The sequence below is a fragment of the Limanda limanda genome, chromosome 14 (assembly GCF_963576545.1).
Source record: "Limanda limanda chromosome 14, fLimLim1.1, whole genome shotgun sequence".
Lineage (NCBI taxonomy): Eukaryota > Metazoa > Chordata > Actinopteri > Pleuronectiformes > Pleuronectidae > Limanda > Limanda limanda.
Genome location: NC_083649.1, coordinates 5,091,566 through 5,114,405, shown reverse-complemented (window position 1 = coordinate 5,114,405; position 22,840 = coordinate 5,091,566). Strand labels below are relative to the sequence as shown.

The 22,840-nt window shown below is 43.1% G+C and overlaps 1 protein-coding gene across 3 annotated transcripts in view; it reads right to left on the bottom strand.

The window, feature by feature from the left end:
• Window positions 1–20,951, bottom strand: part of gria4b (glutamate receptor, ionotropic, AMPA 4b) — a 104,620-nt gene extending 83,669 nt beyond the window's left edge. For all 3 annotated transcript variants that reach the window (XM_061085420.1, XM_061085421.1, XM_061085422.1), the window contains exons 1-2: window positions 20,861–20,951; window positions 15,269–15,427 (exon numbers count right to left, since the gene is read on the bottom strand). In XM_061085420.1, coding sequence (XP_060941403.1) covers window positions 15,269–15,427; window positions 20,861–20,951 — 250 coding nt within the window. The remainder of the gene's footprint in view (window positions 1–15,268; window positions 15,428–20,860) is intronic.
• Between the last annotated feature and the right edge of the window lie 1,889 nt (window positions 20,952–22,840).

Here is a 22,840-nt window from a genome sequence, read left to right as displayed (position 1 = left end):
TTCTTTCGCCATTGTCTTTCTTCTCAACTGTCTTTCTTTGTTTCCTTTCCTTCTTTCTTACACAATTCTCTTTTTTCATTCAGTCTTTTCTTATTATTTCCTTTATTCTTTACTTCATTCCGTCCATCCTTCCTCACATCATTTGTTTTCTTTCTTTCTCTCTCTCTCTTTCATCAGTTCCTTCCTTCCTCTCTTTCTTACTTCCTTCCTCCAATTCCTTCCTCTTTCCCAATTCTCTTTCTTTCTCTCGCCATTGTCTTTCTTCTCGACTATCTTTCTTTGTTTCGATTCTGTCTTTCTTCCTGCAGTCATTTGCATTTCCATTTATCTCCAATAAAACGACAAATCACTGTCAAACATGCTTTTCCTTTCTCCCACCCGATCCTTCTCCTCTGCCTCCCACCCCTCCATCCTTCCTCTCATCTCCTCTCATCACCTCCATCTCCTCCTTTGTTTCTCCTGCAGAATCAAACATCTCATTGCTCCCAGTCATGCGGTGTCATGTGGAATGACTGGAGGACAAGAGAGGAGAGGAGAGGAGGGGTTTAAGATCCCCAGTCAGGATTCAAGGGCGGTTCATTATCACGAGTGGCGTGCGGGCAGGGCAAAGGGGGGGGGGAGGCTGGACGAGTGGTGGTGGTGGTGGTGGGCTGCAGGACCTCAGTTCAATAATGTGAGTTTTGATTCGACTGAGCGGAAGTGAGGAGCTGGGAAATGTCAAGGGCGCCGCATAAACAAGCCCATTCCCTGCCCGCTCTGCAAATCCACTGCAAGCTGTCTCAGGAAATAAGCCCTGACGTCAGCCGGGCGAATGTGCATCTGTGTGCACGGAGAGAGAAGGAGGCTTCGGGATTGTATAACACACAGCAACATTACTGCAGGAGAGGAAAATGCTTTGGGGTGAAACCGTTGCAGCTACTACGAAATGACTCTCCTGCTTCTGGCTACTGCTGTTATAACGTAGACAGGTTTTACTCATGTGACGCTCAGCTACGCACGTGAGTTACAGTTTCTCTTTTGTTAAAATAGATCAGAGTATAATTGAGTTTATCCCTTTATCGATGGACTTGAGTCTCTGGGAAATGGGAAACGAGAGCAGGGAAGAGGAGAAGCAAAGGGCAGAGTCAGGCCTGAGTACATGTGTGACCTATCAGTGAAGAATGGCAATGGCTGACACTGACGACACATATGTAGACAATCCTTAGTTTAAACATAATCTACTTTACAATAAAAGTAAAATACAGTAGACTGGACTACTACTCAGCTACTGTACATGCAGCAGACTATTACCTTTTTAAGTTGGTGGCAGGTTTTTTAAACAGCTTGACTCCTTTCCCATTGGCAGTAGAGGAGTTTGCATGTTGTTCCAAAGACAAACAAACAAACCTTCTTGTCTATCAATGTCCCAAATCCCAGGAGTCCAATTCATGTTAACACATTGTGCCAGATAAAACTGCCAAAATGATGAATAAAAAAAAATGAACGCATTGGTGCGGCTGTCATGTTTCCATCACTGATTATCGGAGCTGGAGGTGATAAAAAACCTGTGTCTGCTGCAGAGACATTTGACCAGAGAGTGAACACAGAATATTTCCATTCCCAGTGCAAACAAAAGCCAAATATTAGAGGGTTTTAGTGGAAAAGGAGTGTATATGGAAAAACACAAGTAAAACATCATGTGTAGAAGATGCACTTGATACAATCTCTTATGTTTTTTTACTCCTAAACCTCTCTGGATGAGGAACAATTGTGGTTTGAGTTTAAACACTGGACACGCTCAGAGGCATGATTCACTAAATTTAATTATTTTTTTATTTTCTTATTTAATTCTCCCCTCGCCCAGTTTCATCCGCAGCGTGAAGGACGCTCACGGACGCTTCCCGTTACAAATCGAAATTATTACAGCGTTCATAAATCCAATCTTTCAAGTGGGTTTGTTCTGTGTTTGTTGGTTTTGAGGAGGTTTTAAGAGAGAACATCAACTTCAAAGATGACGGCTAAGTGGTCGGTTTGGAAAATGTCCGACACGGTAAAGAACAGCACAAGAGCCTCTTCTCTGAGTTTTTACATTTTCTATAAAAACCTCAATGCCAATTATATACGTATGAAAATCTAATTTATAGGAGCCGGGGTTGATTTGCCGGTGGTAACTATGGAAACTTTGGATGTGCTAACCTCAAACCCTTTGTGCATTTGTCCGTTGAATCAGTTTAGATTGTTGGGAACTAAGAGTAAACAAGTGGTTTGATGAGTAGTTTATCTTCACAATCATCATATGTGCTTGTGTGACGAGCAGCAGGTTGTGTTACTTCATTGTGTCGAAGCTTATTTTACAATCTGACCCTCTTCAGGTCCTTATTGTGCCAGAACAACTTCCCTCTCTGTCTGAATCACACTCATCAACCCCGTCGCTTGAGAGTTATTAAGCTTCTATACACAGCAGCAAAAAAGAAACACAACTCCTCTGAATCAGCCCATCCGCCCCCCCCACCCCCCAGGACCACCAACCACAGGGAGACGGTGTATCTGGTGTGATAAAAGTGCAATAATTGGCCAATCACGCTGCAATCACAGGCTCTTCTCTGTTAGCCTGCTGGAGAGAGTCGAAAAGTGTGAGGCCACACAACAGCACACGCACACACACACACACACACACACACACACACACACACACACACACACACACACACACACACACACACATTGATAACTAGTAATGATCCCCTCTAATAATAGTTCCATCATTAGACAAAGCAGTAGTAGCACAGGGTGAAAGGTCGTGAGCATGTGTGTGTGTGTGTGTGTGTGTGTGTGTGTGTGTGTGTGTGTGTGTTTCTGTGTGTGTGTGTGTTAGTGTGGAGGGTGGCAGCTGTACGTCTGCCTTTAAAGACGTAGCTTATCGATGTATCTGCAGAACTGTATCATGTTCTTTCATTAAACACCAAATGTTAGAAGTAAAAAGCTTCTAGCAGAAAATATGTGGAGTCTTGATAAAGTGTTTTAGTTTGTATCATGAACACAAAAGGACACAAACGGACAAAACTAAGACACGGAAGAGGACTTATAAAATGTCCATCAATCCATTATCTATACTGCTTTTCCTTGTAAAGGTCGCAGGGGGGTGGAGCCAGTCCCAGTGGACACTGGGCGAGAGACGGACATGTTGACAGTCCATCACAGAGAAAGACAAACAATCATTCACACCTACGGGCAATTTAGATTCTCCAATTGACCCCAGACTGCATGTGTTTGGACTGTGAGTGGAAGCAGAGAGAGAGGACTCCACAGTGAAACACCATGGGGCTCGAACCCAGAACCTTCCAGCTGCTGATGCTAACCGCTGGACGAAAAATATATGTGCACGAGAACATTCTGCTAAATCACGCCAGAAAAACTGCAAATAGAAAACCAAGGATCTACAGAAACGCAGCCAGACATAACATGCAAAGTGGTTTCCAGAGGAGGGTTAAAAATTGATTTATAGAAACAAATGTTTTCTGTTATTGTGCAACGAGGGCGACTGTGATCCGACTGTGTCACTTTCTGCCTTTACAGCGTTTACACATTCTGCCTCGCTGGAGTGTGAATGTGTGAACGCCGAGTTACAGGCGACAGTGGGAACGTGTGACAGCCGACAATGGATCTGCAAAACACATATCTGTGGAATAATTTAACACCTAAAAAATGACTGAGGAGGATTGAATGACGGCACGACGACTGCGGCTGTTTAACCAAAGACGAGAAAAGTTTGGCAGGAAACAGACGACTTTCTGAGACAGGAAACCGACAGAAGAACATGTGGATGTGACTTTCAGATTCTATGTTTTGATATATCCTGATGATTTTCTCAAAATGACGCTGTGACCTCATCTGGCTCGTCTCCATCACCATGGAGGAGGTTGGGTCAAAGGTGAAAAGGTCGTCGCCGTGTGCCAGAGGGAAGTCCGGTCAGGACCCCGCCCCCACCCTCCCTCCCGGGGCCACTCACTGTGAGTTTGACCCTTTGACCTCCGACTAATGAAGCCGGCGGCTAATGAACTCGGCCCTCGGAGGAGTTTCTCCATCGGAGCTCCTCAACTCTCACTGGAAACACAACGGCCATTAAAGAGAGACCGGCTCATGGTATGGCCACGCCCACTCATTACAGCCGCAGACATGTTTGTGTTCACGCTCTTCAGAGCAGCACACGGGGTCCTGACATCAGGCTGATGATGCTGAATTATCTCATTACGTGGGAGGAAAGAACTGCTGAGACGTCAGGTTTCATTGTTTCATTAAAGCAAGTACATGTAGTGTACGTGAAACAAAGAGGAGAATTAAAGCTGGAATCATACTCGTTGGGAAATAATCGTTTTTTAGACATAGGATGGATTTCGCTGACCAAGCAATCCTACAAACAAGTTTATATAATAATAGTTCAGCATAATCTACAGAAAAGTACACGAAATATAGAAAAATACAACTAGAATGACATTGAATCTGGTAAACTAATATTTTTATTTGAATCACCATCAACATATCAGTCCTGCCTGATTTTCTTCATTAAGATGAATGAATTATTCCTCCAGGGAAATTGATGAAGATGTTAAAAATCCTGCTGATACAACAACTAACCAACAAACGAAAAGCAGAGAGTTGAAAACCTCCTCGTTGAAGGTTATAAGGTGAAGGACACTAAGAAGCCTTTGAGAAAACATCGGTTTAACCTTGAATATGAAATGCATCAGGGGCCCAAGCTCTTAAACCTTTTATTAAAAGAATAAAGGAACCTTATATCTCCACTCTACAGTTGACCAGAACCCAATGCAGGGATGTGAGTACAGGTGAGATGCTGACTCTTTTCCTGGTGCCAGGTCACAGTCTATTGAGAACCTGAGACCAGAGACATTGAGGAAAGTGTTGAAATTAACTCATCATTCCTTCTTTCAAAAGTGTAATTGTGGGAGTTTCAAAGTATATAGTATAAAATAACCTCTTCAGAATAAGATAAAGACATGAATGAAGAAATGAGGTCAAAATGTCCTGAGTTACGAGTCTGCTTCCTTTATTTTCCTTGATCTGAAGATGTTTTAACTTTTTACACGTTCTTGCATCTCTCACATCGACTTCCTCTACAAAACCAAAGGAACCTCTGAGGATCACAGCGCTGCAGCTACTTCCTGTCGTTTAGAAACATGTAATAGCGACTCCTCATGCGTGCAGTACGTATGAACATGTATGTGAGCTGTAACAGCGTCCTGCAACAACTCCCCTGGCCAGAGTGTGTTCCTGGGAATTCACACGACTTATCCGCTGCGGATCCCAGAGCCGACCTGCTGTGATTTCCCTCAGTCTCTTTGAATATTCCGGGCATCTCTGTCTCTCGGAGCAATTCTCCTCGATTCGTCAGGGTTTCATTAGCGTTAATGTTGCATGAACAGTGTTGATATTAGCAGATGACTGATACGGTTGTTGGAAGGTCGCAGCTTCGCACACAAGAAGCTTCTGAACCGTTTTATGCGCAGATGTTTGTTGGTTTTTACATTTTTGTGTGAGAAAATAAGAGATTATACAGCGGGACACTCAGTTGGATTCCTACAGACAGACAAACTCAATAAAGACTATGTAATAAAATCAAACTGCATCATAAGTATTCTTTCAAAGGTCAAACACAACCATCCAAGAGTCCATCTATGTTTCTGCTCAATCTATTTACCTGAATCCACTTGACGTTGGTTTAAATATTAAGGATTTCACTGATAGATAGTTTGGTTTATCCTTCATCGTTCACTTTCGAAAGCAGGAAGCTGCTAACTCCACTCAGCACATTCCTGCTCCCCAGAGGATGAACCGGTTCCTCCAGCGCCACCATCGGGACAAAATTCCAGGAAAGTCGACTCTCATGTCAAACCTGAGCTGACTCCACTGCTTGTGAAATGATCCAATAACTTTGGGGAACAACCCTCCCCGGCATAAGGTTAGAAGGCACCATGTCCGACATATTCATAATGTAATTTGAAATGACATTCACACCAGTTTCACACTGTGATTGATCTGGAACGTGAAGGTGAGAGCGGATCCAGGGATTGAGATGTTTGTTGTGAGCTGTTCCTTTGATGCTGTTGCAGATTTGAAACTGTGGAAGTGAGGAACTGCAAGAGAAGAGCTGATGCTGCACAAAGTTCTGTTCAGCTGTTAATTCAAAGATTGATTTATTGATTCAAAAGAACAAAATTCCTCCAAATTCAACCCTTTTGCCCTCAACAATAGACATGTTATGGAGATATTTGTTCCATTTAGACAGACTGAGAGTTTTTGAATTATTAGATAGATGAACAATATGTGCAACACCATGAATTTCCATATGAGCTCTGTTAACCTCGGGTTTATAAACGACGCTGCATCTCTCCACCTTCTGTGCAGGTCGTCGGACACGTTGATGAAGCTGTTTACTCTCAGCCTCATCCAGCTCTTTACGTTTTAGTCTCAGCCGTAAGAGTAACGACACCATCGATAAATTATAGAACAACATTATCGAAGGAGAGCGCGAGTGAGACTCTATGACCGTTAAAAAACGACAGTGTACTTCACCTTTCCATGACTTTTGCTTGACTAATTAGGTTTTTATGTGAGGTTTTAATGTCCAGGCGATCACCAGCAGGCGTCATCAAACCATCTGCAGGTGCTGGCTGGAAATCATCTGGAGAAAAAGACGTGGGCTAACCGTCTTCCTCAGGTGAAGGTGACCAAAGGTGAAATCAGCAAATTACCTTTAAATACAAATTCTAGTCCCTCCTGACTTTTTCTCTAATCATGAAACAAGTATAAATAAAAGATGTCGTATTACGCAGGAGAAAATCTTCCCTAATAATAACAAAAGCCACCTTACGACTAATTACGCACTTGTTTACCACGTGCTGTGAACTATTCTCTTCTCCCTCAGTGACTCTGCCAAAATATGCATTTAAAAAAGGACCAACATTTAAAAAAAGAAATCTCTAAATGATTAAGAGGCACAACTTCCCTTCCTAGTTTGGAGAAAAATCCATTAGAACATCGTCGCATCCTGAAATAGATTTTTAATTGAGCAGGAAGGTGGTGAGGCAGCTTCACAGCCCGGATGATACTTTCCCAACAAATGACACAGGACGTGAATATGGAATCGGCTGAAGAGTTTCACTGCAGCTTTAAGACACTCCTGCTGTTTTTCATTGAGAAAACAACAGAAGATATTGTTCTAATTATAGAGGGCGAGTGTTTGACATAGTTTACAAATATGTGCTGAGCATGTGCCTCTAAAATTACTCTGAGTTCCAGAAGCTGCTGCTTCAGTCAACAGGCAGTTTTATGATATTTCCACATTCAGACTCAAAGCATTAATCCTCTGGTTGAGTTCAGAGAGGATCGTATTCATCATGAGCCTCTTTTAATGATGTCTGATAAACACGAGCAATATTTGACGATAAATATCAGTCAAACGTTTTTTGGGTCCCGCCCTTGAGGGCCAGAAATTCCAAGTGAGCCCTTCGCAATTATCTCCATTTACGTATATATATATATTTATATAAAAGCATTTTGAAGCTTGTGATTCACAAGAAGCTTCTCCTGATCTCACAAGACGTCCAAACAAGAAGTGTTGATTTGCACGAAGCTGGAAACGGTTGGAAATTAATTTTTAACTCTGCAGCTCGACAGACGAGTAACAAACAGTTCAATAAAGAAAACAACATCTGAAGAATCACTTTCACTTTCCACACTGCACAGACTCTCATTAATCAGACTGTAGCAGCCCGTCATCGTCTAATTTGTCTCTATGCATAATGATGTGAAAATATTTTTACACTTGTGATAATAATGATCTTTAATTTGGTGTTTTGGTGCCGTTGCTTGTGAGCGTCTGTCAGAGTCGGACTGGGCATCAACAGCACTTTGCTGCATTAAAGAAAATCTTTTCTTAAGCCTTTGACTAGGAACCTGAACTTTTATAATTTTTGAACCACTTTCTTTATTTTCTATTTTATGCTTGTTTTTCAATGTTTCTTAAAATCAGTTCTCTTCTATTTTGAATTCAATTTCAATATGTTTCTATTTGTATCTAGATTGTATGTTAAGCACCTTGACCTGCATTTCTTTTATGAAAAGTGCTGTACAACTAAAGTGTATTATTATCATTACTTTTATGACTACCATTATTATTACGATCATTATTATTGATTGCCCTCTGCAGGCAGCTGATTGCTTTACTCTCTGTGTCCCTGTCCTTCAGGTGCACGTGTTCACAATAATCAGGTCTAATCACTCACCCGTCACATATAGAATCTAATTCTGCGAGAAAAACAGTTTCTGAGCACGAGCTCTCTCAGCTGAAGTCTCTGTTGACCTGTGTGACCTCTGACAAACGTGCACAGGTCGGGAGGGGGGAGGGGCTGCGAGGTAAAGAGTCGAGGATACAATCTGCATTTAAATTATGTATAAGGTTCTGTACTTGTACACTAAGGCATCACTTCTGAGCTGCTAATTACCGATAATATTTCTGCTTTCATTTTAGGACTGTTGGGATTTTGTTGGCAAAGACGTAAACATGAAAACTACAGTAAACCTCATTTGATAGTGGAAGCAAGAATCCAAAATGACTCATTCAGACATTTAATACATGTAGATACTTTTCTTTTTACTACTACAGTAAATTAACAAGTCTAATGATAGGTTGTATAGCTCTGGTTTCCACTGGAAGAAACCCTGACAGCTGCCACCTCTGCAGCCTGAGACCTGAAGGACGTGAGGACCGAGCCGTTCCTCTAACTGCAGAGTCGACGCTTTTGTTTGGACGTCCTTGCATTTTGCCTGCAACACAGCCGGTGATGCAGAGGGCACTTTTCATCAGAACGTCTTGACCGCGCTCAACCTCTGACTAACACACACACAGACACACACACACACACACACACACACACACACACACACACACACACACACACACACAGACACACACACACACACACACACACACACACACACATTCCAGGGACAAGTTACCGATGGAAAGGAAAAAGAGAGAGAAGTCATCTTCCACCTTGTGAGGACATGAAAACAACTCAGATCCACAGGAGCAGGTTCCTCACATCTTACATGTTTTACCTTTTCACCACAATAATGAATCTTCCCTTTTCCCCTATTCCTCCTCTCCTCTTCCTTTCACCCCCTACATCTCCTCACCCCTCCATCCTCCATCTTCCTCCCTGCTCCGGCACATTAATCTCTCATTAGCAGCCACCTCCATCCCCCCCTTTTCCTCCCTATCCCTTTTTTCTCCCAACACCAGGCATTACACACACATACACTTATATATATATATATATGCGCATCGCCCCCAAAAGGCCTCTTTATTCCCTCTCTCGCTTCAGAGGAAGAATCCTCAGACAAATGAGGGGCACGAGCAGCCATTTAAAGGGCAGCACTACAGAGCAAAGAGCCCCTGTGAATGGAGCCCATGGAGGGAGAGATAATAGACTTAAATAGGACTAACATGCAGCACAGCCAGATTATTTGCGTGCGTGCCCGCAGACACACACACACACACACACGGGCAGGCGTCCTGAAGGGCGGAGGAGGAGGGAGGAAGCCATGTGTTCACGTGCGAGCTGCGGCGAGGAACACGGCGTCTCCTCTGCGGCACGAGAGCGTAGAAGAGCACCGGCTGCTCGCTCTCTGGATCTGGAGTGAGTCAGAGCGCCACGCTGAATATAAATGACTCAATGCAGATTAAGGTGTCACTGTTTCAATGAAGGCGAAGGCAGGGGCGGCACGTAGGAGGTCAAATTAACCCCCTGCAACATCCTACCCCCCACGCTTCTTATTCAACCTTTGTCTGGCTGCATGGTTAAGAGGTTACCATGAAACAGAGGAGTGGAGATCGGCTGGGTGAAGGAACCGCAGAGGAAACACACACAAGGAGAATTCTGCTGCCACACTGCAAAGGGATCAGTTTTCATTTGATTTCATTTCTTCATGGCAGTTAATACTCGTTTAATCTGGAGTTTATGATGAAAGCAAAGCAGATGTGATACTCACTTCCCTACAAACTGTGGACCTCGATTACACGCAGCGATCAAAACCCCTTCTCTCCGTTGCCCAGAGGGGAATTTATTCAATATCCGATTTTCCAGCTCCTTCATCGTTATGCTGCTCACTACATTTCAGTTTAATCTGCTCATTTATTAAACCATCTTTCACGTTGTCTTTCCAATCTAATGGAATCAATATACGTGACTTTTGGTGGATCTCATTTTGGCTTTTTCAAATTAAAAAAACACTAAAATAATCTGATCTCATTCACTGCAGGTCATCGGTTTAAATGCTTTTAAAACTAGAAGCAGAGCATTTACCTCCGGCAAGGCTGAACATTCCCTTTAAATCCAATCAAGCTGCACACAATTTCACAGACTCATAGATATCAGTCCCATTAATGTGCCTGATTTTATTCATCAAGATCCATGAATTACTCCCTGAGAAATTCACATCAAAATCCCTATCACACCATGAAACATCCTTCCACCAATGTAGATTAATTGGGGGCTGATGCCGATACAGATATTAGGGGGTGAAACATTTCCAACACCAATATATTGTCCTTTATATGATTCCGGAGATAAAGACAAACTCTTCTCACAATAAAACGTGACTGTGGTGATGATATCTGGCTGAGGTCGGGTTCTACTTGGCGTCATTAGTGTGACTTTTACATTTTTATACCATTCAGCAGTAGATTTGGGAACACAGAGACCAACATGTGGATCTATTTTATGTCTGTGTTTGTGTTTTTATAAAATATGCTGAACAACGAGCCTGTAGGTGACCTCCTGCTGATTCAGGCTCAGCTCAGCGCCGGTAATGAAACGTCAGGCAAATGTGAACTTGTTCCTCTAAGTAAGTTCAGAGGAGTAAACTCAACGTGTCATCAAGAAATAACACTTGTTCTCCTCATTTTCCTTTCACTTCAATGTGAGATTATGAACTCTAAATCCTCCTTAGTGGAGATATCACAGAATATTAAATATTACACTGGTACCATGGTTACAACGCCTCTAGTTGTCTTTTAGGTTTCACAGGTGAAGTTGAGCTTTGCCCTCGTCCACAGGTTGTTGTCAGATGTTCTCATTGACTTTGAGAGTTCACAGAGGACGAATCCTCACATCCGAGGAACAAACACACAAACACAGACACATACACACACACAGACCAACACAGACCCACTGACTGTCCTGAACCTCTGCACCTCACCAGCACTGGCTCCTTGACAGCCAGGCAGAGATCCATGAAATCATCCCCATGTTGGCTCGATGCTTCATAATAAACAAGACAGTCTGTCGCTTTGGCTTATTTCACTGCACACGTGACACACAGGGATTTTCTTGCTTAATATCAATTTACTAAAAAAAGAATTGCTGAACAAAAAGGTTGAAATCTGCAAACAGTCGGCACACAGGACTCATTATGAGCACGCTGCAAAAAAAGGGAACAAGTCAGCGTCAGTAGAATTAAATGCACGGGATGCGTCATTGGGAGGTGACGCTGAAACACACGACTTCCCACAGGAGATGTTCCTCCTCCGACCACGACTGGAACCACCGAGTCACAGTTTGGACCTGAAGACCTCATTCAAAATGCAACAAATCAAATCTGATCCTCTCGTGTCTCAGACGTCGGTTAACCAGACGGACGAGAACAAATCCTGCTTCCCTTCTGTGGCAAGTACCACAAATAAGAAATTTGCATTAGTCAGAAAAATAAACCTTTAACCTGTTATTTGATTCGCTCGTCTGCTCCATTGGTCCCTAGAGAAGATGTACATCTCACAAGCTCACAGATATGTAGCTTTTAAATCTATTTGTTAAGGTTCAGTAACTCAGTGTAGAGTTTTGATGCCAAAAGTTGATATTTGGGTTTGGTCACATGGGATCTGCATCTGTTGGATTCCATGATCTTGGATTATGGGCAGAAAAGGTCTCTGGTTCGTCTCTGGTTCGACTCCACGGAGAAACAACAAAAAGACGAACCTGGATTGATCTGTCCAAAAAAAAAATCCAAGACCACTACCCTGTCTAGTGCCCCTGAGCAAGGCACCTTACTCCCCCAACATCTGCTCCCCGGGCGCCGTACATGGCTGCTCACTGCTCTGTGTGTCCTGCACCAGATGGGTTAAAAGCAGAGGTTAAATTTCCCTCCTTGCATGAGTGTGCCTGTGCATGTCTGTGCATGTGTTTGGGACAAATAAATGTATCTTAATCTGTTGGGTTGGGTTCATCCCCCCAAAAACAAACCGAGAAGCTGTGGAATAATGTTCATGTGCTGCTCCGGTGAGCATCTGCTGCAGCGGGCCAGTGTAAATTACCAGTGGGCGTGTTCATCGTAATGGAGCAACATGTCCGACAGAGGATCACGGATCATTGACGTGTTTTCATTAGTTACTGGAGACAGTGCATCAGGTCGTCAGGCGCCGGAGACACGGCTAATGATTCACTGTGGGTTGTTTTCTCTTCCTGTTTCCTGTCATTTGTTTTTAATGAAAACCAAGGGGGTGGGGGGGGGGGAGGTGCGGCGGCTCAGTGTATTTACAGTCTCAGGTCGGCTGACTCAGTCATTTCTTTTTCAGGCCCAGTTATCAGACAGCATTTCCTGACGCGGTTTAATTAGTTTTAATTAAATCTGATGATTTTATGACTCATTTGTTTTAACCGCTGCCTGGTGGAGCGCTTGGTTATCTGGATTCTAAAAGAGGCCACATGTTAATTAACATGGAATCATTCAACTATCAAGTATTGTCCACATGTCCACAATAAAAAATATGACATGACCTCCTATAAATAGAACCAAAGTTACACCGGAAGACCGTGATGTGTTTTTTCTATTTAATTTAATTAATTTATTCATTTAACCCTAACTAACAGGTTTAGTTCTTTAACAAAATTCAGTCTTTTTTAAAACCCCTCAAGGATAGAACATAATATTTAAGAAGCTGCTCAATGTTTTACACCAAAATAATAAAATCTTGAAATATCTGTTTTATGAAAGACATGTTATCATCATACGTTTCCATAAATACCTTTACACCGCCGCTAAGAAGCCGACTAACAAATGTCTCGACCGGTGTTAATGGTAATTACACCTATGTGTCATCTTTTAATTGATACCACCGCACAACCCACAGCCTGTCAGAGGTGTGAGATAACCAACGAGATAATCTTTATTAGTAGTAACACCGCTAACCTTCCTCTGTGAATAATTAACAGCTACACGGATAATCAAAACAAAAAAGAAAGAGTGCAGCAGATTTATCCCAGGCTCCGGGTCCACGGGATGATTATGAGTGACAAAGGGAACATACGACGCCATTTGTCCTCGTCCTCCCGGCAATTATTCCCATCAGCCTCGCTGGCGGAGGCGCGGCGAGCGGCTGAATGGCCTAATCTCTTTTTACAAATGAGCTCCGTCTCTCATCTCCCTTTCCCCCAAACGTATACTCTGCCCTTAAACGCCACATAGCAACGCCGCCAATTCATAACCATTATCTCAGGGTCTTTGATAACACGGCGAAGCAGGAACCGAGAGGGGAAAAGACAAAAGACACCGGGAAATGTAAAAACTGGGGAGGGAGTAGGGGAGTAGGGGGGTGGGGGGTTGAAAACAAGCGATGTGCTTCGATCTCAGATTTCCCGCTGGCCCTGAGCTATCAGAGCCATTGATTGGCTCATGTAATTCTGCTCTGATTTGGCTCGGCCAATCAATGGGCTGCAGTCTCGCTTCCTGTGACTGTGCAGCCATTAGACTATAAAGGAGAAAAGTCCCAGAGTTCCTTCTGTTCCCTGGAAATATACAGTTTAGTCTCAGTTTAGTCCCAGCTCTCGACTACAGGGCGGCGCTCTTCTTATCGCTTAACGGCCGTTTCCTGTCTCTCCGCCTCATCTCAGGGTCGCTAGAGACACAATGACTTTGACCTTGTGGGTAAAATACAAGAAAAAACTATATTTTACACTCTACAACTTCTTCTATACCAGAGTTCTATAACGTGTTCTCTATCTGCGTCTCTCTGAATTCTAATGTTACATTAAAAAACCTCTTGTGAAATTTGAAGGTCAACGATAAATTTAAGGAGGGAAATTGGCAAAAATTAAAGTGCAGGACTTTTGAGAGACACTTCATGTGATCATAAAATGAGCAAACGTCCCAGTCTGTCTCATGGTGACATCACACACACACACACACACACACACACACACACACACACACACCGTCCATTACCAAACAAACACAACAGCACTTCATTCTCTGCTTAATTTAGCCATTGATTTTTCTAACACCAGATCACACTAGAGATAGCAGAAGACATCAGGCTGCAGTGTTTTATGGTCTTTGCAGGAGTCCCCCCCCTCTGCTCACTCACACCCACACACACTACACAGACACACACTAAAACACACACCCACTACCATTAGGAGATTTACCCAAGGCAGTGTGTGTGATTGTTGCCTGTCTGTGTTTATGTATGTGTGCGTGTGCAGCTTTGCATAGATCAGCCGAGGCTCACAGACACACACACTTAATACTTGAACTATATGTTCATGCAGCTTCCCACACACACACACACACACACACACACACACACACACTGAACAAGACAATATGCAGCTATTAAACGTACAATCATATAATGCTTTGCCTTTTCATTTAAGATTCCTTTGAAACTGGGTTTGACGTTAAAGGACTTGGATCAATCCCATACCTGTGTGTTGAATACACAGATGTGGTTAGCCTAGCTTAGCATGAAGGCAGGAAGCAAAGGGAAACTTCCTCTTTTCCAAAGTTCCAAAATACACCTTCATCTTAACATTTCATCCGTAAACAAACAGCAGTGTTTACAATTCATTACCTAGACTGTGGCGGCCTGTCATGTTCTAATGTGTCCTGCCTCAGTTTCCTAATGAGCCAAATTAGAGATAAGAGATGTCTCACTTGATGTTTGCAGAGCTATTTGCCACATGCTTTGGTCCATAATGTGTTTACTGTCCACGCAGACAGTCAGATCTCAAAGTTTCTGTGGTTTCTGTTTCATTCACGTTCATTGAGCCGTCCAACCAAGCCCGGTAAAGTTGAAGTGGAGTTTAATAACCTGGCAAATGTTCCCAGTCCCACAGTTATCTGTCTATATCTGCCATTCTCCACATTCTCAACACTGTTTCAACACATGGACCCAAACCATCACAAACATGAAGAGGACAGGCGACGGACTTACAGGCGTTGGTGACGGCGAAGCTGTTGGCCGTCTCGATGTTGTCCACGTGAGGCACCAGGTTGAACGGAGCTTCCGAGGCGTTCGGGCTGGTGTTGTGCAGGAAGATCGCCAGACGGAAGGCGGTGTACTCCTGATCGGTGTTTCTGATGAACAGACCACCTGAGCAGAGGAGAAACACAGGTCGGATCAGAAGCCTGAACGAGTGAGGAGGTAGAGGAGGAAGAGGAGGAGGAGGAGGAGGAGGAAGAAACCACCTCACTCTCTCTCTCTCTCTCTCATCCACTTGTTTAAACCTCAACACAGACGGTTCAATTATTGTTGACTTGCACAGAGGAAGAAAACCACAGAAGCAATCTCACCACAATCTGAAAATGTGAGATTGAGACGTTATGGAACACGAACACAGTCCAGGGTTAAACCGAAACGCTGATTGTTCACTCTGAGTGTGGTGACGTCAGATTTCAAACTTCATATCACAGATAAACTCAGCTGCTCCCCCCCCTGCTGCAGAGCACCTGGAGCTTCCCTGAGGTCCTGACAGGAGAGAACAACTGAACCACAGACGCTTTCAGTCACTGCCTGTAAAGCAAAGACTGGAATTACAGTGAGTGTTCGCTCACAAGGATCCTTTAAGTTTCACTGTATCATCACTTAGGTGTAAGGACTCATCTGAGGAAGGTTCACTTACTGAGCAAAGCTGAGATCCAGATATAAAATATATCAATTTGATAATAGATATTTAAAAATATTAGAGTAATGAAAGTGACTATAAGAGAATATTTAGAAGCATTATTTGTGTAGGCCTTAGTGTTTCTTGGTACGGTCAAATTTAGGCATCTAATATTATAATAAATATAAAAGATGAAAAATGGAAAGCGTATAATTTGGTAAAAACACCTCTCCACATCCTCCACTGTCCAGAAGTAAAGCCAAAAGATCCTGTGTAGGAACGCTGCCATCTTGCGCCAATGACATCATCTGGTGGCTTAGAACATTTGAACAAACAACAGTGTGATAACAATAAAACCATGAACTTTGGCTTTTTAGTTTGGTTCATCTCCCATCTGCTAACATGGAGGAGGTGGAGTTTGTGACCTAAAACTGCAAAGTATTAAAAATAAGCCATCTGAACTTGGTGTATTTCTTTGTTTTAGAGTCCATTTTTCTCTGCTGTCGGCACACAACACTAAACAACACTTTTGGTCAAATGTAATGCAACTTTGGTGGAAGACAGATGACTTTGCTTTCTGCAGAAAAAGGATAAATCCTATAACTATTATAGTTTTTATTTAGGATCGATTTAAACAGAATTATTCCAAATAATCTCCGGGGCCGAGTGAAGGTCCAGGTGGAAAGAAAAACTTGGTAAAGGATGTGCTTTGTTTTAATGGTCACAGATGAGCCTCCATCGTATTACACGTGGATACAAGTGCCTGGACAATATATGAAATGTAATGAAAGTCCACTATGGTTCTGGTAAATCCCTTTTCCAATATCCTACTGCTGTCAATTCAGCCTTATAGCATCTCGTAGCCTGTCAAGCTCCACTAGGCCGTGTGATGGGTGAAGTCTGTTCAACATGCAAATCACCTTCATTTCATCTTAATGCAGGAAGGAAAAAACACTGATATTAAACTGACTGACTCCAAAGAGAGTTTCTTATGAGACTGAGCTCTCGGTCTGTACATCTGGGCCGAGCTGCTCTCGCTGGTGAGAATGTCAGAGGGGTTTGAAGTGCAGAGCAGTTTGTTTCACATTTCAAAATCTAACTGGAGGCTAGAGTTTCTCGGGGATGAGACTGTAAATGTCATTTAAAGCGAAATGCCACTGTGTTCTTTTCATGCCTGACCTCTTGAAAAAAAAAGGTAAACTTCAGCATATTTTACTCTTTAATGAAGCGCGCTCACACAAACCCCGCCCCCATGTCCACGGCTCTAATGGAGGGTTTTCACATCATTTTCAGTGTGATGGTTAAATGTCCCATTGACTCACACTTGCTACCAGATGCTCACGGGAAGTGTTAGAGAACGGTGTGAACAGTTTGTCCACGTCGGCTCCCTCTCAGCAGGGGGGCCCTCGGCACATTTCAGACTCATTGAATTCATTTTCACTGCTGAGGACAAGAAGATTGAATCTATTTTCTTATTGGAAACTAACAAGATGCCATATGGGTTTGATCAAAACCAGAGTCTGGTGTGGATGGAGCTGACGCACTTGGCCTCAGTCATTTAACAGATTCCAACATTAATTGGAACGTAGGGGAATAGTTAATATTCGATCTGTTAAGACACTTAAGCGTGTGGAAGAAGTTTGGGTTCTGAGTCACAGACGGTAACGTAAGGAACAGAAGGTAAAGCTGTTTGTTGAGGACTCTCATGACTCTTGTAGGACAACATGAATGTGGCCTCACCAATCAGCAGCAGTGGTGTTCGACCCTGTACCCCCTAACCCCCGAACCCCCTAACCCCCTAACCCCTCTAACCCCCTAACCCCCTAACCCTAACCATAACCATCACAGCTAATTGCCTAATCCCAACCTTTACCCATAACCCTAAGACAAACCTACTTCTAACACACTAGCGCTCACACATTCTCCTTAAATTCAATAAAGCTGCAGCAAATTTCACAGTCAGCGATATCAGCCGTCTTAATCAGCTTAATTTTTTCATCAAGATACACAAATGATTCCCTGGGAAATTGGTGAAAATGTAAACGTTAACACAGAGAATCTGCCTCTTTGTCAGTCCTCTCCAGAACTGAATGGATTCCTTTTCTGGTCCAACTTTCGTGGAAATCCGTTTAGTAGAAAAAACCAGACAAGCAAACAATCGACCACACAGACAAAACAACAATGAAAACATAAGCTTCTTGGCAGAGGTAGATGAGGAATGCAACACAGTTTAATTAAGCTTCCTCCTGTCAAAATTAACTATCTATATCAAGAGAATTGAGAATTTAATTTGGAAAAACCTAACTCACATGTGTGCTGCTACTTTTGTTTAGTAAAATTGGTAAATAATGTTTAAATCTTTCAGCCCGGAGACGTGAGAATCAATCAAAATATCCTCGATCCACAAGGTTTGATAGTCAAACTGGTCCTCACAAAGATATAAGTACACACACACACACATACAGCAAGTCTGCACAGCTACCCTTATTAGGAATTTGCATTGACTTCCATTCATTGTGGGCAGCCTACAACAACAACCTTATCTCTAATCTAACTCAGGATCATTTCATACCTTAGCCGAACATGAACTCAACATAATTCACTTGTTATCACAAAACTAAACTAGAAGCTAAAAAATGACATTTTGCCTCATTAGGACGAAGCTTTGGTTCCCATGAGGTTGATGGTCCTAACAAGGTATTTGTGCTGGAAAACATCCTAAAGATCTAACAAACATTATGTTGTTAGTATATTAATATATATAAATATAAATATATAATAAATCATCTTTATAAATCACAGAAGCTTCAGGCTCTTTCAGAAAATGTAATTTGTCAAAATCCTGGTTCATGTTAAAGCTGAATTTGCTAATGTGAATGTGTCTGGGAATGTTTATATTTATTTCATTCTCAAACACACACACACACACACACACACACACACACACACACACACATACAGCAAGTCTGCACAGCTATCCTTATTAGGGTTTTGCATTGACTTCCATTCCTTGTGGGCAGCCTACAACCAAAACCTTATCTCTGATCTTATCGATGAGCATTTCATACCTTAGCCAAACATGAACCTACCCACAATTCACGTGTTATATCGAAAGAAAACTAAAAGCTAAAAAATGAAATTTTTGCCTCATTAGGACAAAGCTTTGGTTCCCATGAGGTCTATGGTCCTGACAAGGTCCGTGTCTAAGCTGGAAAACATTCTAAAGATCTAAGAAACATTATGTTCTTAGTATATTATACTAGAATAAATCATCTTTATAAATCACAGAAGCTTCAGGCTCTTTCAGAAAATGTAATTTTTCAAAAGCCTGGTTCATATTAAAGCTGAATTTGCTGATAGACTAGAATGTGTCTGGGAATGTTAATATTTATTTCATTCTCCTCTTTGCTGTTGACCCTGAACTGAATGAACAGGAACAGAATGAATGAACCGTCGTCTCTGTGCTTGTTCCCATGTTGGTGTGTTGGAGACGATCTGAGGCTCGGCCTGTTTGCCAGGTCTGTGTTTGTTCTCTTGTTTTTCCTCCTGCACGCTCGTCTGCACAGCAAATTTCCCGGTGATAATCAGTGTTGATTTTTCTCGCCACAATTATTTGAACCCGGCCGAGTGTTGACTGCAGATCCGCGACTGTAACTGTGAAGTGTTAACCGAGGTCTGCTGGAGCTCGGGACACACTGGCACAGTGCGGATCTCTCCCCTCAGAGGTCAGCGTGTGACGACACAGCCAGCGGATCAATGTTTGGCTCTCAGGCAACAACCCTGCTAGCCCAACAATAATGAGACCTGGTTATAATTAGAATGAAATGAATGAGGCAGCTGTATTTGAAATGGCAGCGAGCTGAAAATGCTTCCACACCAGTTTTTCTTTTCGTCTAAATCAGCAGCAAACGTCGGACACATGTACTTTTTTTAAATCCACGCCCAGTAGCTCAAGTGTCCTCAGTTCTGGGGGGGTGCTGTTCTGTAACAGACCCTGACCTCTGACCCCGCTGGAGGGACCGGGGGGGGGATTCGAGTATCACGTTGATATAAAAGGACAAGGGGAATCATTTGAACAGCTTGTCATTTTTCATCAGCCTGACTCGATTCTGACGAGCCTGGGCTCTGCTGCACGAGATTTCGTTCCAGAAATAAAAATATTTCATTTTTTTTTTTTACAGGGGGGAAAGCATGAGTGGCTGCTTCTCTCATCATTGATTTTCTAGGGGGGGGGGGGGGGGCACGGGGGGCTGTGATGATCAACAACTGGAGGTCACAGTTTGCTCCTGGTCTCGTTCTCTGCCCTTAAATCAAGTCACTGCTGTTCCTCCTCCGGGCAGTGAAACCAGCCGCCCCATCCATCACCTTTATTCCCTCCAATGACAAACACTGGGAAGTTGTTGGATGCAAACATTAAAGATGATTTTTTATTTTTTTTTTTTAAAGAAGGGGGGAGAGAGAGAGGGATGGAGAGAGTGTCCAGATGTGGAGGAAGAAGAGGAAGAAGAAGAGGAAACTGATGCTGGGTGTAAGGCCTGTGGGACCTGGGTCTGCGAGAGTGTTAACAGCAGTCAATGCACAGGGAACACACACACACACACAGACACACACACACACACACACACACACACACACACACACACACACACACGCACACACACACACACACGTTGCTGCTCGGATCTGCTGCAGTGGCGGATTGCACCGGGATACACTCTCTCTCTCTCGCCTGCAGATACAACGCGCATTAGGGCATGTGTGTGTGTGTGTTTGTGTGTGTTTGTGTGTGTGTGTGTGTGTATGTGAGTGTCACACACGCACATGCATGAACGAGTAGTGATTTCAAAGAAGAGAAAGAAAAGACAAATAGAAACGTCCACTCTGATGATAGAGCCGGGGACACAGGACAGTCTCCCACTCACCGATCTGCACGCTGCTCGGGAAAGCTCCCATCGCCAGCCTCCACCAGCCCGAGAACATCAACAGGAACCAGTCGCCAGAAGAAATCCTCATTTTGTTTCGGTTATAAACTGACGAGAGGCATCGAGGTGTGGGGGGGAAGCAGGGCTCGTTACACGCCCGGGCAGGAGCGACATCGTGGGGGGGTGGGATGGGGGGGTCGGGTCGGAGGAGGAGAAAACCAACAAAATACGCCAAAAAGAGGTGAGAAATAAAAAAAAAATGTATTTGTATGTGTCCGTTAATCTCCTGGTGTCTTCTCCCTCTCTCTCTCTCTCTCTCTCCCTCTCTCTCTCTCTCTCTCGCTCTCTCTCTCTCTCTCTCTCTCTCTCTGGTGGTTCCCCTCAAAGCTGCGTCCGTCCGTCCGGCGCTGGAGGATTTTTTGCGCACACCACCACCAAGATGATGAGGGGAGTGGGGGTGGTTGGTGGTGGTGGGTTGTGGACTGGAGGAGGAGAGAGAGGGAGAGAGAGAGAGGGGAGGGGAGAGAGGGAGAGGGAGAGGAGGGAGGGAGAGGGGGGGGCATTAGCCAGCGGCGGCCAGTGCGTCTGGATGAGACTCAACTCGCATCACATCCACACATGCGCCTTTTTTCTCCTCTTTACGGGACCCGGGCACCAGAAGGGGGGTGGGGGGGGGGGGCAGCTCGGTCCACAGCCAAACTTCCACATGTGACAAAACACATGTATTGTATATTTCATATTTGCAGCTTTAGTTAAAAAAAAAAGACTATTTTATCACCAGGTCCTCAGGTTTAAAGGCTTCTGAGTGTGAAAGCAAACAACCTGCACAGAATAACAAGGATTAAAATGATCTTTTATCGTTAATAACATCTGTAAACATCTGTAAATGTCAATATATTCATTATAGAAACCTGAGAGAGATTACAGCAGGGGCGCTTCCAGAGGCAGGACCAAGGGGGGGCTCTGGCCCCAGCCGACATCTGATCGACCCCTGTCCTGTCAGTAATCTTTGTTTTTTTATAAATAAACTAGTGACTAACAAACAATATGACATTTTGTTATGAATTCTTATTTTGAAGTTCACACTGTGCTTTATTCCAATGACTTAATTCTGCATCTTCCTGAACCAGTAGTTGTGAATGGATGCTGGGAATGTAATTGGCTCCTCTGTGTTAATTGTGGCCCCTGATTAGAAAAACCTTATCTCCACCGGAGGCTTAACGAGATAATGAGATAATTAAATGTGTTTTTTGAGCTGTATATTTTCAAAAATATTTAAATATATCATAAATTAAAGCCTGAATAACCTAACCCTGGTCCTGAACTACTTATATCTTGTATTAAGGAAAAACGTGTGTTTCGTTCTGCACTGAATTTTGGTGCAGAAGAAAAAAAAGCTAAATGCAGAATCGTGACTTTTGTGCTTTTTGAAATAAAAGTGGGAATGAAGCAGAAACATGATACCAGCATGTTTTAATACCCTGATGGTTTCTAATGAGAGAAAGTTCCCTTCGCTCCAAAAGCTCCAGTGGATAACAATGGATTATTTTAGTCGGTGGTATCGCTTCACCTTCTCCACTGAAATCTCGAAAAACACATTTATTCATTTATCTGAGTAAAGTCATTTAGACGTTTTGTGTGGATCCTCTGAGGAGAAATGAAAAGCTGTGTTAATGAGACAATAAGGAAGTGAGAGCGCGTCTCCCTGGTGCGAAGCAGTTAAAGTAAAAACAGCTGCAGACGCATTGAGATCTGCTGATTTCTCAAGTTTGTAGATGCCTCAGGTAAAAACACTTGAAAATGAGTAATGACGAGTGAGACAATGGAAACGGTGCAGGAAGCAGAATTTGGTTTTGTCTTTGTAATAAAAGGCTGCGTAACCAAGAAAGGAATTCTGACAGTGAGAGTAAATAAAGATTAAAATTCAGTCGGTGACAAGACAAGTGTTTTATTCTTTAACATCTTAATATGTTATTGATG